The sequence below is a fragment of the Colletes latitarsis genome, chromosome 11 (genome assembly GCF_051014445.1).
Source record: "Colletes latitarsis isolate SP2378_abdomen chromosome 11, iyColLati1, whole genome shotgun sequence".
NCBI lineage: Eukaryota > Metazoa > Arthropoda > Insecta > Hymenoptera > Colletidae > Colletes > Colletes latitarsis.
Genome location: NC_135144.1, coordinates 7,487,929 through 7,514,698, shown reverse-complemented (window position 1 = coordinate 7,514,698; position 26,770 = coordinate 7,487,929). Strand labels below are relative to the sequence as shown.

The 26,770-nt window shown below is 35.1% G+C and overlaps 5 protein-coding genes across 11 annotated transcripts; 2 read left to right on the top strand and 3 right to left on the bottom strand.

Annotated features, from left to right (window-relative positions):
• Window positions 1-474: 474 nt before the first annotated feature.
• Window positions 475-5,469, bottom strand: Foxk (forkhead box K). The gene is made up of 5 exons (XM_076778542.1): window positions 4,954-5,469; window positions 3,789-4,562; window positions 3,424-3,674; window positions 3,202-3,304; window positions 475-3,122 (listed from the first exon to the last, which is right to left on the bottom strand). Exons 1-5 carry the CDS (start codon window positions 5,310-5,312, stop codon window positions 2,948-2,950), a joined length of 1,662 nt encoding a protein of 553 aa, XP_076634657.1. The 5' UTR covers window positions 5,313-5,469; the 3' UTR covers window positions 475-2,947.
• A 25-nt stretch (window positions 5,470-5,494) lies between these two features.
• Window positions 5,495-15,153, top strand: Grip163 (gamma-tubulin complex component 6). Its single transcript, XM_076778536.1, has 16 exons — window positions 5,495-5,601; window positions 8,175-8,445; window positions 8,545-8,759; window positions 8,833-9,074; window positions 9,143-9,272; window positions 9,847-10,209; window positions 10,293-10,403; window positions 10,466-10,636; window positions 10,706-11,004; window positions 11,095-11,314; window positions 11,407-11,638; window positions 11,748-11,940; window positions 12,032-13,454; window positions 13,564-13,773; window positions 13,840-14,012; window positions 14,799-15,153. The coding sequence occupies exons 2-16, from the start codon at window positions 8,256-8,258 to the stop codon at window positions 15,121-15,123; spliced, it is 4,497 nt and encodes a 1,498-aa protein (XP_076634651.1). The 5' UTR covers window positions 5,495-5,601; window positions 8,175-8,255; the 3' UTR covers window positions 15,124-15,153.
• Ilers-m (Isoleucyl-tRNA synthetase, mitochondrial) lies at window positions 15,143-21,583 on the bottom strand. 4 transcript variants are annotated; one of them, XM_076778539.1, is made up of 16 exons: window positions 21,445-21,583; window positions 20,681-20,882; window positions 20,467-20,589; window positions 20,258-20,405; window positions 19,594-19,798; window positions 19,220-19,524; window positions 18,449-18,615; window positions 17,915-18,151; window positions 17,631-17,803; window positions 17,125-17,263; window positions 16,871-17,028; window positions 16,647-16,790; window positions 16,332-16,545; window positions 15,968-16,220; window positions 15,708-15,889; window positions 15,143-15,639 (listed from the first exon to the last, which is right to left on the bottom strand). In XM_076778539.1, exons 3-16 carry the CDS (start codon window positions 20,485-20,487, stop codon window positions 15,412-15,414), a joined length of 2,574 nt encoding a protein of 857 aa, XP_076634654.1. In that variant the 5' UTR covers window positions 20,488-20,589; window positions 20,681-20,882; window positions 21,445-21,583; the 3' UTR covers window positions 15,143-15,411. The 4 variants fall into 4 exon arrangements, with proteins under 4 accessions (XP_076634654.1, XP_076634655.1, XP_076634653.1 ...); XM_076778540.1 differs by having other exon boundaries at window positions 21,449-21,553; XM_076778538.1 differs by lacking the exon at window positions 21,445-21,583 and having other exon boundaries at window positions 15,293-15,639; window positions 20,681-21,118.
• Window positions 21,414-22,847, top strand: LOC143348393 (uncharacterized). Of its 2 annotated transcripts, none has more exons than XM_076778546.1 (3): window positions 21,414-21,743; window positions 22,115-22,271; window positions 22,360-22,847. In XM_076778546.1, the coding sequence occupies exons 1-3, from the start codon at window positions 21,414-21,416 to the stop codon at window positions 22,431-22,433; spliced, it is 561 nt and encodes a 186-aa protein (XP_076634661.1). In that variant the 3' UTR covers window positions 22,434-22,847. The 2 variants fall into 2 exon arrangements, with proteins under 2 accessions (XP_076634661.1, XP_076634662.1); XM_076778547.1 differs by having other exon boundaries at window positions 22,118-22,271; window positions 22,360-22,493.
• Window positions 22,848-23,036: 189 nt separating this feature from the next.
• Rpn5 (regulatory particle non-ATPase 5) lies at window positions 23,037-25,950 on the bottom strand. 3 transcript variants are annotated; one of them, XM_076778544.1, is made up of 9 exons: window positions 25,703-25,950; window positions 25,472-25,641; window positions 25,153-25,389; window positions 24,968-25,072; window positions 24,711-24,895; window positions 24,404-24,628; window positions 24,162-24,318; window positions 23,790-24,083; window positions 23,037-23,170 (listed from the first exon to the last, which is right to left on the bottom strand). In XM_076778544.1, the coding sequence occupies exons 2-8, from the start codon at window positions 25,634-25,636 to the stop codon at window positions 23,793-23,795; spliced, it is 1,365 nt and encodes a 454-aa protein (XP_076634659.1). In that variant the 5' UTR covers window positions 25,637-25,641; window positions 25,703-25,950; the 3' UTR covers window positions 23,037-23,170; window positions 23,790-23,792. The 3 variants fall into 3 exon arrangements, with proteins under 3 accessions (XP_076634659.1, XP_076634660.1, XP_076634658.1); XM_076778545.1 differs by lacking the exon at window positions 23,037-23,170 and having other exon boundaries at window positions 23,545-24,083; window positions 25,764-25,950; XM_076778543.1 differs by lacking the exon at window positions 23,037-23,170 and having other exon boundaries at window positions 23,545-24,083; window positions 25,703-25,949.
• Window positions 25,951-26,770: the final 820 nt, after the last annotated feature.

Here is a 26,770-nt window from a genome sequence, read left to right as displayed (position 1 = left end):
AGAGTCGTCGAACAAACGATCGATCAACGACCGTCCAAAGATTTCTTTCATTGCGATTTACGTTTAAATGGTAATTAAAGAACAAAAATATTTTCTTCGGAATCGAATGAAAGAAATAAGAAATTTCACGCGTTGATAGCGAACCTATAAACTGATAATGAAATCATAATCCGGTACTAAGACCGGAATAACGAATTCCGTTAACCAGGATGTGGTCAATCAATCAAACCTTTTGAATTAAACGGGGACTTTATTTCTTTCTCTCGAGTTCGTCATTTAACGGGGGTTCGAATCGTTAAACTATCGTCCCGCTTGCGTCTGTAAATATTTACAAATATTTACAGATGTAATCGAGGCAAAGGGGGAGAACGGAGAGGGGGTGGACGAAACGGAGAAAGGAAGAGTAGGACAATCGATGCGGAGAACCGAATTTGTAAACGACCGACGATTAAGATAACGCATTTGGCGTGTTTTTTTTTATTCTTCTCGTGAAACGATCGAGCCTCGGTAATGTATTGATTATTCGATAAAAAACAGCATAACGTTTATTTTCACTGACTTTGAAATACAATTATCGACAGCGAAAACTATATACAACTCGTTTTTGTATCTTCTCCGTCGTACCATCGTTTCAAGCGCACGCTCAAAATATATTGTATCTCTTTCCAAATTTTAGAAAGCTTACCGATCGATTATCGTGAATAAATAGTAAATGAAAGAAAAATATCTCACGTCATCTTGCAAAATGAAAATTTTACGTAACTACCAATAAATCTTTCGTACTACTTAATTTTAGCGGAACGTGAGCAAGCAATCGTTTTCTATGACTAAAACTTTCAACTCCATTGCGATCTCGACAATTCGCTTCGTCGGGTCTCCGTTCTCGCGAAACACATGTTTAAAGGACACGCTATGCCTACGAGAGTCTAGGAAAACGATCACGAACACAGATAAAAACAGATCGACGCGGTGAATATTCGTTTAAGAGTTTATTTACAAGTGGCAACAAAAATACTATCACCCCTTCCTGTATGATTATAGTACGTTTAATAACTTTGCCAGATAAACAGGCACGTCAGAAAGAAATTTCGATCGACGTATTCAGCAAAAAAGTATTGCTTGGTTTTTTTCTTTTTTTTCTTTTTTTTCTTTTTTTTCTTTAATAGAAATTTTGCAGAATCGTACGCAGAACTACAATCTACAGTTCATGTCTATGGTTCGCGAGCATCTCAGGAAATAGCAACAAATCAATTCGATCGATCGTAACGAAAACGATCCAAGTTGAAAGAATGAAAAAGATAACATCCCTTTTTCCTACGGTAATGATTGCACGCTCAACAGAAACATTTAACGAAGAATTCGATGACAACTATGTACCCGACCGGATTGATTCGTAAAACGAAAACGGCCCGTCTCGGTCCTATGAGCTTGTTTACGATACAAGTTTTACAGCTTGCAATTAATTTCCCAAACAAATTCGCTTACCAATGTCAGCAGCAACATCAGGACACACGACCAGCACTGAGGCGAACGACGCGAGCTGTTTCGATACACTGTTCCCTCCTGTTGAGATTCGCCAGATTTTTTTAAATACATTACGATATGATTTCAATCGAGATACTATGTCTTTTATAGATAATAGTCTTACAAGGATTACTCCCTCCTATGAATACGCAAAAGCTCCCGCCGTCTCCTCGTACATACATCATTAATCATAGATCAAAAACCATGAAAAAAGCATTCAATGAAGCGTGTGTATACGCATTAACACACAAGCGCGCGCGAATACATGCATGCATATATATTAATATACGTATACCATCGGAATCTTAAAATAAATGATACAACCTGAGATGCGATCATTCTCTGCCGAATAATAAATTTACAATTTATAATAAAACTTTCTTCTACGAGTCTTCCTTTTCAAGAAAATCGTTTTTGAAAATACAGTGAGTACGCGTGTACTCAACTAAGGCCTCAATCGAATGGATATTACATATATATAAATATACATACATATATATAATACTTTTAGAAGCAATAATTTATTTATTTTAAAAAACAATTTTCCTACCAAAAATATTTAAAACATTTTATAATTAAAAAAAAATCTATTATTCAACTGCTTGATGAGTTATAAATTCAAACTACATTAGCAAACGTAGTTGCCTTGCTCCATTGCCATTGTTTTCAACGAGCTTGTCAATTAATCGAATAGAAAAAAAAAAAGTAAGTATAACATTGTTTTATGAATGATACTATTAATAATGTTAACCTGTAATTTCACACACTTTGCGTTTAAATACGATAGAGAGATCCGTAAAGTTGATGAAACTGCCAGGTTTATAATTGTGAGCACGTGTACCCATAATTTGAAAATCATTTATTTCAAAATCGAAGCCTCACGCAGAAATACGTTATCCTACAAATACGATTTATCTTTGAATGAAAAATCACGTTCTTTCAGGTTGTAACATATATTTTGAGCCACTGTGTACACACGCGCGCACCGTCGATAATATGACTACAAAAAGTTGCGTAAAACTGAACGCTAAAACAAATTTGAGCGCGAAGAGGGAACATAACCTTTGTCTTCTCACCTTGCTTGCAAATGTCCCACTTGTTGCGTTAAACAATACATTGGATCGAGTATTTATTATACGCAAACTAAAGTAATCATTATGAATAACATGAATGAAAGTACAACATTGAGTGTACACATACGTGTTTTGTACGCGCCCGTACGAAGATGAGGATGTATGTAAGTTTAGATGTGGTATGTATACGGGCATGGATCCGAAAAATTTTGGGTATAAAGGTGTGTACGCACGTTTGCAGACGCACACATGAGCAGGTATGAGGTACACGCGCGTGCAGATATATTCAACGATGAGCGAATAGCGCGATGTAACAAATGTCCTACGTAACAGAAACCTAGGACAACGATTCAATGGTCGTCCATTTCATGAACGCGTTGACGTTTCGACTGTGGTTGTTGATGCTCGAGTGGCTCGGGACTTTCAACGATAGCAAGCGGTGCCGGTGAACCTGGAGAACTATCCGATTCCTCGTGCGAGCGTTTCACAACTCCGACGCCTGCGTCGGGACCAATAAAGCTTCCGCTGAATATAAAATAACAATCAGCTTCGATGAATTAGTTTAAAGATACAGCGACAAAAAAAATCTCACGTTATCACATACCTGTAGTTATATGTGGTTTGTACAATAACGGGAGCCGGACTATATTGACCGGCCGGGGAGAGAGAATGTTCCTCTGTAGTATTTCCGGATACGACGTATTTATCTACGAAAATCAGAGTACGCTTCGAATTGTAAATATTTACATAGTAAGAAGGGAATTTATACAGAATACGGAAAAAATATATTAAGCATGGTAAAAAGAATCTACTACTACTTCTCTACCTGTATCACCGGTGACGCCGTTCGTGACAACAGTGATTTGCTGCATCAGGCGACCTTTATGAGATGACTGGCTCGAGGGTGCATATGGATGACCTGGTGATCCAGGCGCGGACTGACTGGTCAATTGACCAGCCGGAGAAGGTACAGAACTATCTGTATAAGATTCTGGACCTGGCGATGCTTCCCTACTAAGGCATTCCGGCGTCATCAGTCCACTGATTCCTACATGAGATGGAGAAGCAGGTGCGCTCCTGGATGTTTTCAATGATAACACATTCGAATAAAGTTCATTTGCATTTTTTATATGCTTAACGCGTATAAGACAAAAATCTATCCAAACTGATTCAATATGAAAAACTATGTACCTGGATGACAGACCAAAAGGAGCACGGAAGCAGGGAACTCCACGTTGTCTTCTTCGCCTGAAGGCTTGTTCTATAAGTTTAGCTTCAGATTGAGGATCTATTCTCCAGAAAGATCCTTTTCCTGGTTCTTCTTGGCTTCTCGGTACTTTAATAAAATATCGATTCAATGAAAGATTATGCCTTATAGAATTTTGCCACCCTTTATCTGCAGTCCTATAGTATGGATAATTCTTGGTAATATAAGAATAAATGCCAGACAACGTGAGCTGTTTATCTGCTGCGGATGCTATTGCTTGAACAATTAGCTGTGCATACGAATACGGTGGTTTAGAGTCATCTTTTGGTGGACTACAGTGCGCCGTTGTACCATTTGGTCCAGTACTGCTTCCGCTTCTATAACGTGATTCAATGCCAGGCTCAGGACTTATTTGTCTGCTTGAACTTTGTCCACCGTCGTGCCTTTCTAGGCCAGTATTTTGTGGGTCATTGGCAACAGCAGCCGCATACACAGCTACCATTTGAAGATCTGCCGATATATTTCTCCTTCCTTGACCGGCACGTGGACTAGCAGGACAGGAATTAGCAGCACTAATAGTTCCAGTTGGAGAAGGGAATGGGCTGCTGTATCCTGCATCCGGAATATTGATGCGTAGAGGTGGCAATGGAGCCCTTTGTTTTGGTGGTGAAGGTATGCGTACATTATTTTGCTCTTGTTCATCGACTAATGATTGAAACACGAGCCTTATATTTGTACTTGGGAATCTGAATGTGCACCTGTAACAACAAGAAATGTTCAAAAGACAATATATGTAAATAAATTTTATTAATTGCGAAACAAAATTTTATGATATTTTCCAAAGAAATCGTGACAGAAGATTATCACGTTATAGGCAATTCGATTAATTTGTTTGAAAATCTTTTCCGCAAAAGAGCATAGACCGACAGTTATTATCAAATGAAATTCCGCAAGTTAATTTGAGAAACACTATATCGGGAAATAATAACAAATAAATTCGACTTGCATAAAATGGTATCATCGATTACATGAGAGCCCATACAAGGTACTTTCCTTGTAGATGAGAATCTACAATGTGCGTGCAAGAGGCGTGCAAGAAACGTGCAAGAAAGGTTAAGTCGGCTCGATAAAGGCTCGTATATATCTTACGTCTTTGGCAACTGGAAGGCAGGCGCGCCCTTTCGTTGAAAAACTCCATCAACGAAAACACCATTTTTACCGTTGCAGATCATAAAGAAGAAAGGATGATCATAGAAGATTTCGAGGTGTCGTCGCGAGATAAAGCTGGAGTGGCCCATGTTGACGTCGACCTCACCCTTGCTGCTGTTACGCCCGATAGTGATACGTCGCTGTCTAACCATGTACTCGAACTCGCGACCCTCGAGCCGTGCAATCGGTGCACCTTTTGCCTCCGGGTTCCACTGCATCTTCGTCGGACTAGCCGGTGCCGACTTCAGTGCCAGAAGGGCCCACGCGTCGCTCTCCTGAGTACGAGAGTACGTAGACATAGCACCAAGTGAGCGAACCCTCCTTCGGAATAGAATGAGAGAGGGGAAAAGGAGAGGTAGACAGATAGATATAGATAGATAGATAGATAGATAGATAGATAGATAGATAGATAACTGAACAGATAACTAGATACATAGACGCGGTTAGAGAACGAACAAGTTACCGCCGAAGGAAGAAATGACGCCGGAGTCGCGGTTTAGGGCCGCTTATACGGAGAATGGGAACAAAGCTGAGGATCAGGAATTAAATAATTTGATCACAAATTGACACCAACAAACACCAACGATCGTAAGAAAACACGTAAAACATCAAATAGCTGGTTAAACTACCAAATTGACACACAAATTCACCAACCGGTCCACCGACCAATCGATCGACCAATCGATCAATCGATCATTCGATTGATTTAGCTACACATACATTTAATGACATTTCGTTTTCCTTTCTTTTAATCATAATGCTATTTTCTCTTACTTCTCCCATTTTTGTTCGTATCGCTAAACTTATTGGTAACTATTATAAACAATTAACAAAGAAGTAAATATATTTTATCTTTCTTGTTTATACGCGATTCGGAAGATGGAAAATTACCACGTGACATAGACGCGCGATATAGTTTTCGATTTGAACGCAGCAACGTATTGGATCGTCTACAGTGTGTGGTCAGATTTGGCATAATTGAGTGCATCGAGGACGACCTAGTAACGATGAATTTCCTATAGCGCTTAATGGAATGCGAGGAAAGCAACCACATGCTACTGCACGGGCCGTACGTACGTGAATTCGGCGTTTCGCGCAACTTCGGGAAATTGAGAAAGAAAGCGATTGTAAGCTTTTCCTTCTCGACCTTGCAATAGATGAAACTCGACCTCGCAACAGTCGGCATCCGATTTCAAGTCTCGACTGCCAGAGCATTTTTACTTTCCGACCTACAGTTACAAAATTGAGCGTACACCTATGTTGATAATGAAAATTGGCGTCAAAATAAATACAAACACATATATTTAAGGACAAAAATACTATAAATAATTTATTTGTATATTTTGACAGATAACTCGTAAACAAATTTTTTAATAGCATAGAGTATTTGTTTATTTTTAATGGAAAACGTAAAATTAAAGCTATTTTGCTTCCACAAAATTAAGTGCACACAGCAATATTTCCCCGTAATCGTCATGGCATAGAATCGATTCATTTTTCTACAAAAGAAGGCGAAATATTACTCTATTCTTACTGTAATTTTAGTTTAAAATCTTTGTTCGTGAAATTATAATTTGACATTTTGGATTTTAATTCTCCCCAGACATGTTCGATCGGATTAAGATCAGCTGACTGGAGAGGAGTTTTTCACAATTTAAGCACATTGAGCATTTTATCTATTAAAGTGTACAAATAAAATATGTATAAAAACAGAAATCGCGCGAGACAAATCGAACAGTTATGTAGCTACATATTGGCAATGCCCAAACAAAATATTTTGGACATCATTAATAAGACTGTGGTCACAATGTTAAACGTTTTCACGTGACGTTGCAGTCCATACATACATATGTACCATTCTTCCACGAGAAGGCACAGCGTGTTTACATTCCCACTCCTGTTGCAGTCTGCTGACTCACAAGCATTGGTCGAAAACGGTGACGAAGATCGGTGACAGCCAATCAACGGACTGCAGCAAGAGTGGGGATGTAAACACGCTGTGCCTTCTTCTCGTGAAAGGACGATACATATACCACACCTTGTTGCGCTTACGCTGTGGTACTGTTAATGCAACAAGGCAGAATCTACCGCGACGTCGCATAAATATATTTATACTGTGATTGCAGCCTAAAAACTGAATCTACTAATGTCTTCAAAGAAAAACTCTTTAGTGAATCCGTACCTTAATTTGTGTCATACGACGCGGAGAGAAAATTCAATCATAAATAACACTTCTGATTTTTAGCAGATCTATAATACGCGTTTAGAATATATAAAAACTAAATGATCATCATTTAGCTCCATGGGCCGAGAGTTTCTCTACGCGCCTTTAATGGAAACAAATAGAATTAATGCCGATTGAAAAAAGTTTATTCCGTTTCTTGGTCAGGTAACATTATAAACTGTAAGGATGTCAAAGATGGTCACAGGCGTGTGGTCGGATTCAAATATTCAGACACTAAACTTAACGATATAAACTATATTATTTAATATTTACTGTAACTATTTAACACAAAGAACATAAAAACGTAAGCGAAAACCATAAATGACTACTTTCGACCAGATATGCACAGTAACTTTCTGCAGTCGAAGTCGAACCTTCTCGATTCTTGTCTACATAATACTATACACAAATGAGGTCATCGATACGGAGGACCCTTTTTTTCTACGCACGTCCCCGAACGCATTTCGGCTTAAACCTAAACACTTCGCTCATCGATGCCAATGATCCTAGCTTAAACACTTCTATCGACGCCAACTTCTTCCAAAACAATCTTTCTACATTAGCATTTGAATTCGGGAAAAATCTAACTGTGTTTAGTAATTTCATCATATGTGGATATTTAATTTTACCTTCTAAATTTTCGAAATTTTTTTTCGTTATGGTACTTATACCCACAATTGTCGTGAGGTTGATTTTCAGCTGTTGCAAGAGCGAGAAGGAAAGACTTAAATTGGCCATCTTTCTTGATTTTCCGAAGTTGCACAAAGTGCAGACTCCATGTATCACGGCTCGTGCAGTAGCCTGTGTTTACTTTCCCCACCACTTCGTTAGGTGCTATAGGAAATTCCTCGTTACTAGCGCCGTCCTCAATTATGTCAAATCTAGCCACACGTGACGTCCGCTTTGACAAATGGTGAAGCATTCAAACACATTACAGACAGTGGTAAATTATGGAAGATGTTTTCATACTGTGTTAAGTGATTCGGTTTTTTAACAACTGTCGAAAATACATTCAGTCATGAATGCCAATGATGATACTTACGGTCTCGTAACCGAATTGAGCAAACATATATTGCAAACGTATCGACGACCCTTTTATCGAAATGCCCAATTTACTGACGACTACGATGTTAAAACAATTAAACGTCTTCGGATCAAAGCTTTCGAAATATTACTAAAAAAAACTGACAAGAGAGTACTTAGTCAAGGTAGTGTAAACTTTTTGTATCGCTATAGATATGTGATTTGCATGTATTTCCAATTCTGTTATTTTTATCACTGTTTCATTATTATATTTATTTTCACAGATTATACAGAATGTGAAGCAATAGATCCAATAATAGAAATACAAAAGCATGCTTTTGTAATGAAATTAGGGTTAAGGCATGCATACAATGCTACTATGTTGGAACAACTTTTAGAGGAGCTTACAGAATTTTCATGTTTGGAATCATCGATTTGTTCTGCTCTACAATTACTAGTTCAATTAAAAGATTTTAATGTCACTCCTGAACCAATTACAGTAAGTTTAAATTTTAAACATAAAAGAGTTGCAAAGTATTGCTTGCTTTAATGCATTTCGTTACAATTTTCAGAATATATTTTATTATGGCAAATCTAACCCTGCTATACCTGAAATTACATGTAACGCCAATAATGTGCCATCATTTCAAATATATCCAATGGAATGTTTTATATTATCCAATAAATTTGAAGCAACACTGGAAACGCAGAAGCATCAAATTATGCAAGTTATACCCACAACAGTCATAAATAAATTGCACTTTTTACATGGAGCAATAAAATCTAAAGGCATCATTGAAACTGAATCCATAGGGTAAGTTCTAAAGAAAGTACCTTCCTTTTATTCTCAATTATTTTTATCTTTGTTTTCATATGTTACAGTGTGTCTGTTGCACCTAATTTTATGTCCAATCATATATTTGATACAATGTCATCACAGACATCAATATTCTCAAATCAACATTTTACAAAAAGTTCAAACTTGGATCCATACATTTCACAGAAAATGGTGGTAAGTTTTATATAATACAATTGCACATGCTTTGAATACTAGAATTCTATGAAATATCTTTGCTCAAAGAAAATTTAAGTAAAGAAGAGATATGAAATTAAAAAAGGAGTTAGAATTTTAAAATATAGTTGTTCCTCGAACAATGTGGGGAACATGTTCTTCAACTAGCCGTACAGTTGAAAACCCGCATAAAATGTTTCACACTTTATAAAACAAACTACAATGTATAATCTACCTTAAAGTTTATTTTGTACGCGATATTATTGAAAGAATGTGACGATCAGCCACTGCGGGAGTAATTGATTTCTATTTGAAACCATTATGGGCCAATGCAGATAATCGATTCTTTATCTTTCCTCGTTTTTCCAATTGGAAACAATGAGGAAAGTTGTACAATTTACACTTGTACAGCAAAATGTCGTTCGTCTATATTGGGCCTTATAAGCACTTCGCGGGATGGCAACTCAAAGATCGCAAAAAACCGCGTAAAATCAGATCCGCATTGTTCGAGGAACAATTATAATAATAAAAATCTATTAAGTTTTTTTTTCAAGCAGTTTTTTTATTGTTATAGGCTTATAGAGGCGAGGATGAAAATGAACGTACTTCCTGTGAGAAGAGACTTGTAACGAGTTATTTATATTCTTCTTTCGCACCTACGGAAATAATTATAAAAGAAAATGACAGTCTAGTAGATACATGGGAATCTTCTGAATATAGCGTTATTGACGAATTAAACTCTACTATGAATTCTTGGAATTGTGTATGGAACCAAATTGATATTACAGATACATCTCCTTTAGATCATCGAACTTGGGAACATTTTGGAGAGTTGCAACCTACAAAAGAACCAATGTTCATGACTGATTTGCCAACAGTCGCAATACATTTAGCAAAAATTAAACAAATGAATAGTCTACCATTGCTCTCAGGAAAGGTAAAAACTTATATATTAATTATTTGTTTCGTAGGTGATACGTTCATCGTTGCTTCTATATACAGTTTACTTATTTAATGTAGATAATGAACTCTGTACTCCTTCTGGAAGAAATTTCCAGCAAAGAATTCATTAATGATGTGAAGTCAATGTTACTTGGAATAGAGTCATATACCTTCAGCTACACGCATACGGTACATATTTTAATTAATTGCAACGAAGATCGATCGCAGTATGATTAATCTGAACTTTTTAGACGGGATTTACTATACGAGAAAATGTCAGTGTTTATGGCGTATGTTCAAAATCATTAGAAAAAACTTGTCAGGAAGCTATTAATTGGGGTAATTGCTTCAAATTCTTGTCGTATTTAGTTACACCAAATTCACAAAGTGGCAAATTATTACAAGAAGGGCTTATATTCAAGGTTTGAGATGATAACATATACAGAAATAGAAACTGTAATACATTATAAATTCAGATTCATGTTTGACAGGCTATGTGTTCGAATATCAAAGAACTTCTACTTTATTATCAAGCAGCACTTCTAAGAATTTTCACTTGTGAGAATAAATCGAATAGACTACTGAAGATGTTTCAAACAGTTCGTCCAGTGGCTATTTTAATTACTAAAGTTGCTAAGCTCTGCGAATTTTACAAAGAGAATCAGTGTATGCTTAAAGAAGGAAACAGCATTCTTACTAGAATCTATAATGAAGCGATTAAAGTGACAGATAATAGAGTTGCTTTAGTATTTTATTCTTTATTAAAGTCTTGCTGTGATGTTTATTTCCGGTACGTACTGTTGAGGAGTTATTATATTTATCCGTCCATAGTGTTGAATTTCATTCAGAGCATGGCATATTTCATTTTAGTCATTTGTAGGTTTTTGCAAAAATGGATGTTTGAAGGAATATGTGATGATATTTACGGTGAATTTATGATTAAAACGAGACCACAGTATTTACGTAATAGAGGACATAAATTTTGGACGAAAAGTTTCAGCGTGTGCAACGAAGTTGTACCCGGTTTTCTAATTGGCTTAACAGAAGCAATACTTCAATGTGGAAAAACAGTTAGACTTCTCAGAATCTGTGATTCTAAGGTATGCACACGCAATAAAACACAGCATCAAAGTGTAGTATAGTTACTTATATAGTATCAATCGTATCGTACTGACCCTGTTTGAGGATTTAGAATCCAGTGTGCCATGTTTGTATAACTGAACAACCTGAAGTAAAAGTTTGCTTGAGTGTATCTACACTGTACGAACAATCGTTGAGATGTCGAGAATATGAAAAGAAAGGTAAATCTGCACTTGGCCCAATACTTTCTCTTTCCACAGCTATTCTAGAGCAAAAAGATTTGGAAAGGAAAACTGCAGAATTTGTTGTATGTGCTCAGCGTAATACAATGTTGAGAATTCGTGGTAAGTGTATCATCCATTCAAAACAAAAAATATAGATTTTATTCTCAAAATGGAACAATGAAAGTATATCATTCCTATCTTCCTATACTTTTATATAAAATGATTATAGAAAAATGGGAAGATGCACTGAAAAAAGTAGCGCAAGCTAAACGTGATCATTTGGTAAATTTAAAAGAACAGCCTTCGATTAACAATATGCAGCAAAAGAAAAAGACAGAAAACGAATCGTCTAATAAGATGTGTCAAATTGAACGTAATAAACAAGAAAATGAAACGCAAGAGAATTTACGATACATTGAACGGTATTTTATTAATAATTCGAATTATATTTAGGGTTTAAAATATATTGAGGTCGTTAATTTCAATGTATCAACTGTGCATTCATGCTTACAGAACAAATGTTTTGAATTACTATGAGGATCTAGCTAATGATATTGATAAACGTTGCATGCGTTCTCACTGGCGCGCTAAAAGAATGGCTTTCTTTGATAAGAGAGTGAATGCGTTAACTTCGGCAAACCGAGATTCACAGGCTCAGTTAAAAATCACTGATGAAATCCGCTCTTTAATAAAGTTAAGTTCTTTAGCAGAAACTCCAATTTCATTTGAAGACGAAAATGAAAATTACTCAAAAACATCTCGTCGAACGTTTATCGAAACTACCTCTAATGCGATGATAAAATCATCTGTCGAAATCGACCAAGAAGATACGAGACAAAGTCAATGCATATTTGAGAATCGTGCACATATAACAACAAGCAACAATAACGAAGAAAATGATGTTCGTGATTTTTTGAACAATCAAAAACTAGAAGTATTAAACGAGAAAACATTGTCAAAACTACCACGAAATAAAAATACAACGAAAACAATTATTGATACAGATACCAATCAGTTATATATCGCAACACCTTCCGGAAACATGGAGTCGGATGAAGTTTTAGAAAATTTATCCCTCTATAAAATAGATCGTACATTGGCAATTGAAAGGCCTAATTTTTTGGATATTGCTAATATCGATAATACGGCAATAAAGTCGCAGGTTAGCAAGTACGTATGGTCTTTAGAAGGTACTATGACACCAAACAATAATCAACTTGATGTACAACAAATTAAGTTTACATCTAACACAAATGACCTAACGAAAATGACTGTCGATCATGCCAAAGATACTACAATTTTAAATCAAAGAAATGATTTAGTAACACCAATGTCGTGTACCACGGATAATTTTGCTTCATCGATACAGAGTCCTATGTCACAAACGCAGAACTCAGAAGACCGATCTCCCATTGAAATCTCAAACACTGATACGCATATATTGAGCTCTCCTCGTACGTATACAAAATCACCTGCAGACATAAAAGAAGATCCAACATTTCCAGATCTATTTGTATTAGCACGAGATGAATCAACTACGGTGTCTGTAACAGCACCATTAACCGTTGCTGATGTCGAGGTAATTGATCATACCTCCCTTCAAGCCTATCTGGAAAAGTCGATTCGCATTCCTCTTACCATACAGAGCTGTCTTGTTAACAACGCTGTTATCAAATATTTTCTTAAGGAAAACAATTTGTTGTTACATTTACACAGTTTACGCAGTTACTTCTTCTTGCTGAACGGCGAATTTGCCAAGAGCTTGACAGATTCACTTTATACTCGCTTGTATGAGATTTCCATACCCATTGAACTGTTTAATTCAGCTACGTTGACGAATCTCTTAGAACGGGCGCTTGTTAATTCGTTCAACAGTGTTTACGTGAATTCAGAGCTTCTTACTCTCTCGGCGAGGGACACACCAACTCAGTTACACGTAAATTTTATTTCACATTCTTTACTTTATCTCGTCTTAATTCCATAACTTCTAAATATATCAATTTTCTTAAGAAAAGCTATTGTATTTTTATTCTATAATTTCACAGATATCCGATCCAACTGCATTAGACTGTCTTTCTCTTAACTACAAAATAAGTTGGCCGTTAAACATTCTACTTGATGATACGGTCATGCAGCAGTATGGTAAAGTGTTTAAATTTTTAATAACGAGCGGTCGAGTTTCCTGGGTGTTGCAAGAAGACTTTAATATTATGAAAAGAGATCGAAAAGTAGTCACGTCGCAACAATACCATAAAGTAAGATTTTACATAGCAAGTTAAAATCCGTTCGAAAATCGTAATAGTTAATATTCATTTATACAGCTACAACTATATAGACATGCGATGACGCAATTTATGAATGCATTGCACAATTATTTAACATGTAGCGTTCTATACGCGAGTTGGACTGAATTTGAGAAAGACTTGGAAAATTCTTTAACGGTAGATCAAATATATTTGTCACATGTAAATTATATAAAACGAATACTTTCGAGGTAAGAAATTAGTTTTTCTTTTTTTTTTTTTTTTAACCCTCGAGTACTGTGTCGGAATCATTTTTGATTTGACATTTTCCTCGAGACACGCACACAGACTAAATTCTGCTATTGCGATAGAGATAATTGTGTGTATATCTACCATTCTTCCGCGAGAAGAAGGTACAGCGTGTTTACATCCCCACTCCTGTTGCAGTCCGCTGACTCACAGGTATTGGTCGAAAACGATAACGAAGATCGGTGACAGCCAATCAGCGGACTGCAGCAAGAGTGGGGATGGATACACGCTGTGCCTTCTTCTCGTGGAAGGACGATACGTCCTGCACTTACTGTCCCAACCGATGGGAGTATTGCTCCGCGTATCCACTATTTCTTTTCACTGACCTCTTTGTTTTTCACTCGTTATTCTTTTGTGCTTTCAACGTTCGGCCGATGCTCCGATTCGCCATACGAATTTTAGCCATAGGTTTGCAAACAAGATAGACAGAAAAGAAAAAAAGAAACACAGTGTTCCTTTACTTGTTTATAAGTGTTTCAAAATGGCTTCATTGCATGCAGTGTTCTGTCGAAAGAAGACGTATGCGAAATACGAAGAAGCTCGAGTCTCGAGTGATAGTCAATGTTTGGTACATGTGTATGCGTGAGCTCAAGTCTCGAGCAAGAGAAAATATATCTGTATTAGTAAAATGTCGATATAAGTCAGAAATGAAACCGACACAGGACTGCAAAGTCCAATACTTTTGAGGATTAATTCAATAAAGCGTAATTATATACATCTTTTTACAGGTGCATGCTTAATGCTCGCGGTGAAAAAATACGCATATGCTTAAACAATATATTTAAAGTTATTTTGAAATTTCACAATAGATTGCGATCTCAAAGTTGGATTATGAGATCTACAGGATACGTACACCCGAATTTTAAAAAGCTAGAACAAATGTATCGAGCATTTTGTGAGTTACGTGCATACATGGCACATGTTGCGTATAAATTAGCCATTAGCGGATATCAACCACATTTAATGCATTTTTTAAACTCTCTTAACATAAATCAAATGTATGATTTAACTACTAAGAATTATCAAGGTTTTATAGGTCAATTGGAATTTTAATAAATGATTATATTTTTGTTTTTTATTTTATTTCCGAGGTGACACGTTGTTCTTTTCCTCATTTATCTGTCTTTCTCTCGTGTCGTTTTGAAATCAAGGGTATAAATAAAATATAATATCCTTCTTTCAATTACACTTAATTGAAAATAAATTTGCTGCTAGATTAATCAATTGATTATCCAATTTCGAGTAATTATAAAACCATGGATCACACATTTAATATTTATCAAAACAGAAGAGGATCGTAATATTATCTTTTCTCGTAAAAAATCAAGTCTTACAATACTGTTATGTGATAGCATGTTTACCTTTAGCAAGTATGTTGGCGCATCGTACACATAAACCTTTATCTAGAGACTCGGGATACCTTCTACACCGTTCACATAATTCTTTTTGAATATTATTTACATGAATTTTCGTTTCTGTAATTTCATGATTTTCAGTCAATATTATCGATGATAATTGTAATATTTCGCATAATTCAGACGTCGATGATTGTTCTTTATCTTGTAAAAGCTGTACAAAATAAAATAAAACTAGATATCATGTTACATTTAGTGCGTTTGTTGCTTATATGTACTTACAGAAAGCAAGGAAAAGTCTTCTTTTGTAGCTTCTATAGTACCAGACAATTTCCACGTATTGGTGCCAAAATTTTGTAATAGATTGTCCCTTAATCGAAACGCTACATTCACGCACTTTACGATTTCTGGATCATTCCAAAAATCTGATATCTTGTACGAGGTACAGTAGAATGGTATTGATGCTGTGAATGCAAAACCTAATTGATACGTTGTTCAAACTTGTTTTTATTTCCGTTGTTTACGAAAATAATTAATTTTACCTTGATTTTCGGGATGATATAACCACACTTCCTCCACTAAATGTGGAAGAATTGGAGTGATGGTTTTCAAAAGGATGGTTAAAATTTCTTTTACAACTTGAACAGCTGCAATGCGTGTTGGATGTGTCGCCTCATCGCAATAAAGTCTATCTTTTATTAAGTAACAATATAACGCTGACACATCATTCGCTACGAAGTGCATGATCGTTTTACCGGCATTATGATATTCATAATTGTCGTAATACTGTTGAATCTAAAACAGTGTACAAGGTTCCTGATGTTATATAAATATGAAAGGTCTTTTTTTTAAATTTAACTTATCGGTGTGTTCATTAACTTAAAAAATGATAAATATCAACATTACTTGTTTGTTGTACCAGTATAATGAGTGCATCATAAACTTGTCGATGATTCGGTATTGTGGTTCGCAGTGCATACCCTTGTGATAAGGATGTAAAACACCCAGAAGAAAACGTAGTATTAAACGCAGTCTGTTGATAGATAATTTGCATTCATTGAGTAATGACTTTGAAATTGGTACATGTGTATGTTGACATCCATGATTAGCCGCCCACCATCTGAACAAAACAAACAAAAAGAAGCGTGATAAATTTTATGACGTTACATTACAATCTTATTACATATTCACAAACGTATACTAGACAATCGCATTCTGTACCTTAAAACATCAACACCATAAACCGGAGTTTTTTGCAAATTGGATCCACCCAACAAAAGTTCTTCCGGATTTATTACGTTTCCCACTGATTTTGACATCTTCATGTTGTTTTCATCAACTGCAAATCCATGCACAAATATCGCGCTAGAAAGCAAAAAATATTAGGAATGCAAGTATCTTTAGTTCTGCATATGTTACTTTTAAATTCATTGTATTTTTCTTACCGATAAGGTGAGCATTCTTGTAAAGCAACCGATGTTATTAGGGACGACTGAAACCAACCATTGAATTGGTCATATCCTTCTAAATAGAGGTCTGCCTTGCCATCCGGTAAAACTGTTGACCATGAGATACCACTGTCGAACCAAATATCCATAATATCCTGAAAAATATTCATTGACGAATGTAAAATAAACAAGGGTTTTCTGAACTTGAATTTAGTCAATCCAAGTTATATAATACTTTAACTGGGGTTCACCTTTCCTTTTTCTACGTCATCAGTAGCAATATTCATTTCTTCAATTACATCCGATCCTATCAACTCTTCCTTTGAATACATCCACCAGCAATCGGGACCATATCGGTCGATTGAATTACACAAACGTTCGACCAATGTTCTGAGAAGGTGAAGAATAATTAAAAAAGTAATAAAAAAAAATGCAAATAGTACGATTGAATGAAAGTAAATATGCTAATACATGTACAGTAATGTCTTAGATATTGGTTAACATTCGAGATCGAAACAGGCCAAAATTGAAGGGAGATAGAAATCCCGTGTGTCTCTTTTTTCAGAAAGTGCGACTAAAATAGAAATGCATAACACAGCACGTCAATATCTCGTGGATTTGAAAACAAACATACTTGATCGCTGGGACAAGTAGGAAACCACTTCCAAGAACTGGTGAGGATACCAATCGGCCAATTTCCAAGAAAAATATACCGGCCAATATCCAAGGCTGTACTGTACATATTTCCAAACATTACCTGCTCGTAAATGGTTTGCCTGTTGTTTTGCTGTAAAGTACAGGTATAGGCGTGCCCCAAGAACGTTGTCGTGAAATACACCAATACGGTCGTCCCTTAATCCCAGCAAGTAAAGCGTTTTTAAAAGATGTGCGATTGCACTCAGGATATATCTTTACGTCCGCGAGGCTGGCCTTATGCAATTACGATGAATATATTTTAATTATGTGATAGAGCCGTATTATTAAATATTAACAGAAAAGTTTAATTTTAAGTTGATAAAAGAATGTAACAAAACAACTTACAATGACTTTTTCTCTAAGAGAATCTATATCAATGAACCACTGATTACTTGCACGCATAAGAACTGGTTGCTTTGTTCGCCAATCGTAAGGATAACTATGAGTGAATATTTCAAAATGCAAGACATCTTGTGCTATGTGGTTTAAAACTTTATCAGTTCCCTCTGTCAATACTTTCAATCCATGAAATTCTGGACCAGCTTCTTCAGTATATCGACCTTCACTGTCTACCAAGGATAACTGTAAGATTAAGAGACATCATTGATTATGGATCATATAAGGTTGGATAAAGTCTTTAGAGAAAATAAATTTAATTAATTTGACTATAATTAAAATCTGTTTAACAATTAATCAATTATATAGCGACCATCTTGTTTTGTGACCTTTTTTTGGAAAATGTAAAAAAATGTTACATTACAAATTATATCAAACGAAGTGAACGAATACCCATAAGCATTTTTTTTCCCAACTTCATATTTCAAAGTGTTCATTTTAAGAAATTAATACAACTATTAACACAATAATACTGTAGCTTACAACTGGTATGCCATTTTCAAGCGCAACCAGAAAATCGTCTGAGCCATGTGCAGGAGCAGTATGAACTAAGCCAGTACCCAGATCCATTGTAACGTGATGTGCAGCTAAAAAGGGTAATTTCTCTTTCTTCAAAGGATGAAAATACATGGTGCCCTCCAATTCCTTGCCTTAAAAGTTAATATCACTTGCGTCAATATTTTAATAGTACTTAGTACCGAACTGCTTTAAAGATTCTATTATCAAACAACTTATATAAAATTGCTGAGATTGAAAATATTGATGCGATGCCTGTCATTTTACCACCTGTCTTCATCATTTTTGCATATTTTTATTTCTTTTGAGCGGAATTAGATGATGCCCAGTAACTAAGCTAGACTATTATAGACCAAGATGTACGTCTCGGTTCTACCTCTTTGTTCAAACCATTCCCTCAGGAATTTTATTAAATTTGTTAGATAATACTTAACACTCGGACAGCAACACTTGAGGTAGCCACAAACAAGTAACCACAATAAGCCAAAAAAGTAAACGGTGTTTATATTTATATACATATAGTATATAGTATACATATGTAAACACAACGTCTATGTACGCGCTGTATTTTTCATTCCTATTAACGATTGCTATTATTTACATTATAAATTGTGATAATAAAAAAAAACGAAAAAGCATGCATGAATGTACACAGATTGGGGTCCGTACGAATTTAGACACCGCCATTTGCGTAGTCGCCCGATCGTCCGCCATTCGAGTGTAAACAACCGACTTTACCTGCAATGTGTAGTAGTGGTCTCTGGGGACCAATTTTTAATTCAACATTATTCAACAATTCTTTCCCGATGATGTTTAAGTTTCCATTGCTATCTTCAGCAAGACAATATATGGCATCTGTCGAGAAAGCCACAGCTTGATTAGCTACTAAAGTCCAAGGAGTAGTAGTCCAAACGAGTACATATACAGTACGATCTTTGAATGAATCTAATAGTTTTGGCAAGTTATCAACACGCAGACGAACAATTATAGCTTTACTTTGGTGCTGCTTGTTGTACTCTAATTCAGATTCTGCTAATGCTGTTCTGCAATATAACAAATACTGACAAAATGTCTCCACCTATAAAAATAAATTTGGACAAATTATACTCTACCTGGAGGAAGGAGACCAATAAACTGGCATAAAATCCCTAAATATAATACCTTTCTCGTATAACTTTATGAATTGTTGGAGTTGATTTTTTATATATGAAGTTTGATTTGTTAAGTAGCATCCAGATTCACTCCAATCAGCCATCACACCCCAAGATTGAAAACTTTGTTTCTGTTTAGTAATAGCTTCTTTGGCATATTTACGAGCTAAATACATAATAAAAGAACAGACAACCATCATAGTAGAATTCAGTTAACAATGAACATTGTACATGTTCAAAAGAAGTCCATACTCTATAAGAGTGTTCGGGTACCTGAAATTTTTTATTTGAATCAGGTCGATTATTTTCTTCAGTTTTGGATCGGAACCCAAAACTTTTTTCACAACATACTTCTTATATTATCTAATATGATAGCACCTTCGGATCTTAAAGTTTAAATGGAAAATTTGAGAAAAAAATTAACAGGCATCATAAATACGTTGTGAGAAAACTCTAAATTTTTTGATTATCAGAAACATTTGAAATCAAGATTTGACTTCAGCTTCAGGTACTCAATGTCTCGTGTTCCGACTCGATCCAACCTGATTAACGCCCTACCCGACTGAAGACTTGGGTATTCATAATTTCGGGTACTTGAACACCCCTAATGCTCTAGTAACTATACCTTTTTGCCTAATTGTTAAGGGCTCGTGTATATCAATATCATGAATGGCTTTCAACTCAATAGGAAGTCCATGACAATCCCAGCCAGGTACATAGTGAACTCGATTTCCAAGCATAACATTATTCCTTAATGTTATGTCTTTAAGAATCTGTAAATTTACAGAAAAAGCTAAAATATAAGGACAATAAGTATTATAAGGAGGTTTGAACCTTATTAATAGCATGTCCCATGTGAGGAGTTCCATTTGCGTAAGGAGGTCCATCGTGTAAAACGAAATCTGGACCTGATAAATTCTTCCTTTGCCAATTGTACAATTCGGAAAAACCACATTTCTGTGAGAAAGCGATATAACAAGACATTATGAACAATTAACAAAAAAGACTAGAGTAATAAGAAATTATGTAACAGTTAAGATTTACATACTGTGGTTAAATACTCATCCTTTTCTATTCGCTTTTGTCCATTAAGTTGTGCTGGAAATTCAGTGCGTGGAAGCAAAACAGTATCAGAGTATTGATTTTGTTTTTTTACGGTGGTCTTTACTTTCGTATTGATGGTTAATTTTTCTTTTATGTTCCTCTGTGCTTTACTCAAAAACAATGTTCGCTTTTGCCCGAATGAAAATCTATGCATATTTACAGTTTTGTAACACAACTGCATATATATTTCAAACTGTCGCGTCAAATTGCGGTTCGAATATTCCGAATACAGAAATAAATAATATCGTCCAAATTAACTTCTAATAATAATCTACAAATACTTGTAATTATCTATATGGACGCAAAATTGTTGATAAGAAACAAATGTTAAGATAATTATTACACAAAGGAAAAGTTACGAATGTACAATTACATTCAGTTCAATTTACTCGACTATCGTAACGTGCATGGTTAAATACCACGAAAATTAGTAATGTGCATGTATGTTCAGCTATTGCAATTAATATTTATTACATCGATCTTTTACTGCTAGTAATTAAAACTTAATAGCTGCTAAGATGAAATACGTCATACAGAAAATTTGGAAAGAAAGAGAAAGCAACATTCGCACATAGTAAACAAGGAACCGAAGTGTACGATAGGTAGGTTAGTCCGTTCTGGTTCGTTCCAACCGATCCGATTTCGGTCTCGCGTACGATAGCTACTATCGAAGAAATATGGCTACAATTCTCGGTAGCTCGTTCTTACCGACCAGAGTGAGGAACCGTATTGAGGAACCGTACGAAGAACCAACTTTTGGCAAATGTGACTGTACTAGTTACAGCTATCTTGCCCTGAGCGTCGTTCTATTCATCATTGGTACAGCTATCACTATTTCTGCTTTGGGTGAGGTCGCAGACGGACAAATATTTTTGAATCTTGGTCACATGTGGCTTATCGGTCCAATATTCATCTGTTCCGGACTGATGGTAGCCATCAAGTGTATGCTTTATCTTCGAAGAAAGTCCGTTATACAAATGATTATTCATCAGCGACAATTGTTTAGGGTAAGTAGCTATTTCGCGGTTTGTTCTCGTTCCGGCAGTTTTCCATCGGCGGCCCGTTTCCGGTCCTAGTTGTCCCTATATCTGTTGACGATCTTGTAATCATCGTCGATATCACATAGCGCTCAAGCTGGTATATCGGATATATCGATTATCGAGAAATATGTATTTACATGTCCTTCATTTTAAATGGCAGCGCGGCAATTACTTGAACGTGAAAAGTTAAATTGTACACCGGTAAGCGCGTCTATGTCTAAATCATAGGCAATATGTTTATTAAATATCGCTAAATACGACATCGAATTTAAACAAAAAAGACATGTTTAAAAATGCGAGATAGATCGTTAGAGTATATTAGTTTGACTGTTCGGCAGCAGGAGTTGATGACCCGTGCTCGTGGTATGGGGCCCATTGGTACAGTAACTTCAGGTCCGCCTTCCTACGAGGTAATTGTCCGAGAAAATTCTAACGAACTACCGCCACCTTCTTACGCGGAAGCGATAGCTCTTCTACAGAGGACTATCGGGAACGGTAAGTATTTGTAGTTCTAATAACTTGTAATTTTTTACTGTATTTTAGCATGCAATAGAATATAAAAAAACTGTTTCTTTCGCTTTAGATGCCAAATCGAGTTGTGAAACAGTCTCTTGCAGGAATATTGCTATAGCTGAGAACATAAGGCAAAAACCTTGAAACGGATATTTCTTCCGATCAAAAGATCGAGGATCGCGAAAAATTTCAACTTCACTTTTTTAAGTGCAAATAATTGCTCGTTTCTTCATTTTCTTTCTATATTAAACGAGCTTTTTTTTACTATAAACTAATCGCAGATCCGTTGCGTAAATGGTCTCTATCGCACGCTGTATTAGTTAACAGACAATGAAAGAAGAGTTATCTGGAACGCGATACGTTCGAGTTTGATAGAAAGTCGACGGAGCGGCAAAATGATTATGCCTTCCTCATACACATATTTTTTTCTTTTTTTCTTTTTTTTTTTTTTTGACGAACATATTACTCAAATATTGTTGATTCGTAAAACGATCAAAACAAAGCACGCACGATAACAATATTTTCCCTAATGCCTTTGATACGATAGCATTTATATCCCAATCCTCTACGAAAATACAAAATTACATTCAGTAAATATGCTTGATTCTCTTTGGCTGCGAGAATTGGAACATAATCAAAGTGAAATTGCCTTACATCGAAATTAGGATACTCAAATCGGAATAATACGTGTTGTAATAAATATTTATACATCGTACATTATAGAATGTAAATGATCGTACTTAATTATAGAAAATAACAAACTACTTGGAACGTACTTTGGCACTTAACATCACCAGTTTAGTTAGTCTTTAAAATTTGTACGTGGATATTTTTGTGTATAAATTCGATGTTAACAGTGGCTAAGGAGAAATGTTTGTCACCTGAAAAAGAAGCGGTAAATTTTGTCCATTGGAAAAATGCTATTTACCGATAACTGTAGAATTCGTTTAATAATACTATAGTTATTTTAATCAATTAAAATTATTACTTGCGACAATAGAATGTTAACGAGTAATGATATATTACTATATTCTTTGAGCTTTTATACGTTTTTTAAGCGGGTAAAACAAAAATATTCAGTCAGAGAGTTTTACGAGTCTGAAAGTTTTGTATATACACAATGGTGATAAGCTATGATAAAAAAAAAAGAAAAAAAAACAGAATTTATTATTTGCAAGATGTGTAAAATTTATGTCGTTAGTTGTTTGTGTACAATATGTCGTATGTTATTGAAATTATTAAAAGATATTGCATGTTTCGTATAACCAGTTTATTTTTGGGATCTGGTACACGTACTAAACACATAATCAAGAAGGCCTGTTAAAAAGTTCCTTGTAGAATGAACATAAAATGTACAATACATGTAGTATTTTTAATGCATATTGAATTCATAGAAACAAGTTTTATGTGGTTTATATAAACAATCAGGACATATCAAAGAAGAAAAAAAGGATGGTGCAAAAGGATAAAAAAGAGAGGAAGAGAAAAGACGAAGTGTACCTTTTAGGATTGAGCAACAGCCAACATTTCTTCTTGATGAATAAGATGGGTCGTATGGTTAACAAGGCTCATTAATTTTGATAACGAAGCAGCCCATGCATCTAATAAAGCAGCCGGTTCTTGTGTTCCAGTAAATCGAACTACGCCAGTCGGTCGATCTGTACGAGCATTTATTACTCCAGTTTCGACTAGATTGCAGAGACACGCTTCAGTTTCTTCGACCGGTAAATCCAATAATTCGGCCATACGAGTTAACGTGATTTTTGTGTAATATTTTGCCATAATTCTAATATTCTATAAGTTCGATGAAGATACAATAAGCATACGATGAAGTTTGTTAATTATAACGAGAGTTCGAAATTTTACACTTACATGTTCAACAACGCGATTTCGGAGATCAGTCCACCGTTTTAGACCTTCTTCCGTTGAAGAGCTAAAAACTTCTGTTGCTCTGAGGTCTTTTTCATAGATCTCGCAGAGTCCGGACCACTTTATCAGTTCTGGATTCACAAAAAGCCGTAACAGTTCTCTGGGGGAAAATTAAAAGGAATTTGTTGATGTACAAATAAAATGCGTTAATTAATCGGAATATTTGAGGAACAAATAAGCACTACTTGTATGTCGGTATCTCATCTAGAAGTTTATCTGCGAGTAGTCTATGAGTCAAATCAGCTTGCTCCGGTTCATGAGGGGCGAGTACAAGATATAAAACAGCTCGCGAAAGTGCAGTATGCTTCCTCTCAGGATCATTACTAACGGTTGGAGTCTCTAGAACTGCTCGATTGTGTCTACATAATTCTAAGTGCCAACCTTCATGGCGAGCTAATTCCATCATTAGACTGGAATAAAAATAAATATTTTTAAAACAATAATTTTAAACATTTATTTACTTAAAGTCATTTGGGGTGATAATTTGCTTACTCGTAATATTTTAATTTAAGAGTCTGGGCCTCTTCTTTGTCATTTTCATCCTTGAAAAATTTGACATTGATTTTCTTTGCTATTATTTGAGTACGCATAAAGTCCTGTTTTGCTAAACATAATCGCATTTGCTCCAAGATAAGAGAAGCTTTTTCTAAACGTGACATACTACCATATGTCTCAACCTGGAAAATGATTTTAAAACTAGCTGTATTAAAATTTTCTGATTCTCCCCTCTATCCTTGTAACATACATACTTGTAATTCCAACATAACAGCTGCAGCACTGGAAATATCTCCATCCTCCTCTTTGATTTTTGCTAAACGATGAGTAAGTCTTGCTCTTTCAACCTCTACATATATCTTAAATAATAGAATCATATTGGCTTTTCAAAATGTTTAAAAATACATTTGTGATAATTGTAACTCTAAAAACTCTTTACCTTCCCTTCTGTTACTGTACGCAGAGTTTCTATCAATTTAATCGTGGTTTCCTTATCTGGCATCTTGTCTATGTAAGTGGAACATTCTTGGACCATATTTGTAACAGCCTGTTTTAACTGAGAACGTCTTTTGGTCAATAAAATTATATGTTCATTTAGGGCTGCCCAATCTTTCGCTTCTAAGCAAATTTCAACAATAGCAATCAAAATTCGAGATGTAGATATCATATCAGCACCCTGTAATGTTTCCAAAACATTATTTATTTCTATAACACAAAAGGTAGAAAACATTAAGTAAAACATTGTAGAAACACTTAACTGTTCGTGCCAGTTTTTCTAATACCAGTAATTGGTCTAAAGCATCGTACAATTTTCCTTCCCGTGCCAGCTTTTTGCACTCTGGAATTTTTGTGTCGCAATTGCTGCTATAATCTAACTCCATTTTCATCTTACCAGAATCCATTGTGCTTTCAGGCAGAACCATATTGTCTATGGAAATAAATTGATTAAATAGACAAATCGCAAAAGTATATATTTGTAGATCAATTACCTTTTTATATGTATTTATAACCTACAAAATTTGTCGTTCTTGTAACACCAGTAACACTTACTGATATTTTCTTTTTATTATGAGACGTGGCAATAAATCGTAGAAATGCTTTTTATCAGGTGTAATCTACATACGTATATAAATGCATTTAACATTTACTGTAAGACAATGTCAAAAAACGATTGTCATGCATTAACCGTAAAATAACAATGCCGACCACACCAAGATTACGCTTATGTACTGAAATTCTTCATCCTACTCTATAGTCATTGATGATAGAGGGCAGCATTATCCACTTCAGAGTGAGAATTCTCTAGGAAGGACCGAACAATGTGATGCCATCATGGCATTGATCTAAGCCGGAAATGACTGATGGCGTATATGTATTTCAAATTGTTCTATATCAGATACTTTTCACTGGCATATAATCTGCTGTTTTTAAATAATACATAACACTAAACACATTTTTCTGTAGATTTACTTTACAGAAATGAATAGAATTTTTTAAATTATTATTCATAAAAATACTATTATTTATTCATAAATAAATATCACTTCATTTATGTACATGATATTAAAATAATCTTATACATACAATTATTGATAATAATATATATACAATAATACAAAATATATTTTCAAAATACAGACAAAAATTTAAAAATGCAATTATAGAAATTCTTTGTATTTTTGTAATTATTAAAATAATGGATTTTACCTTACAAACAAGAAAAAAAGACACTTTTTGTGACTTTCTAACTATATCTAAATTAAAAATATCTTTAGTTTTGGTGTTACTTTATTAATGGATTGTAAGTTTCTACTATTCTACTTGGTTAACTTGTTGATTATGCACTGTTAGATTAGACAAAAAGAAGAAATGAAAGAAAGTAATTTTTTTTTCTTTGTCTTACTTCCGATATAAATCAAAATGTGGTTTTCCCGTGTTGGTGCAGTGCCCTGGATTAAGTCCTATAACTTGCATTTACATTGAGTAGTTAGTGTCAAAGTATATTGTTTGAATTGATAGTGTTTTGGTGTTATAATGTTTTAGTATTAGAAGACAAA

Coding starts and splice junctions, on each gene's coding strand:
- Foxk (XM_076778542.1), bottom strand. CDS start 5,312: ATGTCTACGTACTCTCGTACTCAGGAGAGCGACGCGTGGGCCCTTCTG. Junction 3,675..3,788: donor CCTTTTGGTCTGTCATCCAG/GTACATAGTTTT, acceptor GAAAACATCCAG/GAGCGCACCTGCTTCTCCAT. Junction 3,305..3,423: donor CGGCGTCACCGGTGATACAG/GTAGAGAAGTAG, acceptor TGATTTTCGTAG/ATAAATACGTCGTATCCGGA.
- Grip163 (XM_076778536.1), top strand. CDS start 8,256: ATGAATGCCAATGATGATACTTACGGTCTCGTAACCGAATTGAGCAAA. Junction 9,075..9,142: donor ATTGAAACTGAATCCATAGG/GTAAGTTCTAAA, acceptor CATATGTTACAG/TGTGTCTGTTGCACCTAATT. Junction 11,005..11,094: donor TGCTGTGATGTTTATTTCCG/GTACGTACTGTT, acceptor AGTCATTTGTAG/GTTTTTGCAAAAATGGATGT.
- Ilers-m (XM_076778538.1), bottom strand. CDS start 20,917: ATGCAGTTGTGTTACAAAACTGTAAATATGCATAGATTTTCATTCGGG. Junction 19,799..20,257: donor CTTAACAATTAGGCAAAAAG/GTATAGTTACTA, acceptor TTATGTATTTAG/CTCGTAAATATGCCAAAGAA. Junction 15,890..15,967: donor ATATCATCCCGAAAATCAAG/GTAAAATTAATT, acceptor TTGCATTCACAG/CATCAATACCATTCTACTGT.
- LOC143348393 (XM_076778546.1), top strand. CDS start 21,414: ATGGCTACAATTCTCGGTAGCTCGTTCTTACCGACCAGAGTGAGGAAC. Junction 21,744..22,114: donor ATCAGCGACAATTGTTTAGG/GTAAGTAGCTAT, acceptor ACTGTTCGGCAG/CAGGAGTTGATGACCCGTGC. Junction 22,272..22,359: donor ACAGAGGACTATCGGGAACG/GTAAGTATTTGT, acceptor CTTTCGCTTTAG/ATGCCAAATCGAGTTGTGAA.
- Rpn5 (XM_076778544.1), bottom strand. CDS start 25,636: ATGGTTCTGCCTGAAAGCACAATGGATTCTGGTAAGATGAAAATGGAG. Junction 25,073..25,152: donor GTACAGTAACAGAAGGGAAG/GTAAAGAGTTTT, acceptor CTATTATTTAAG/ATATATGTAGAGGTTGAAAG. Junction 24,319..24,403: donor GATGAGATACCGACATACAA/GTAGTGCTTATT, acceptor ATTTTCCCCCAG/AGAACTGTTACGGCTTTTTG.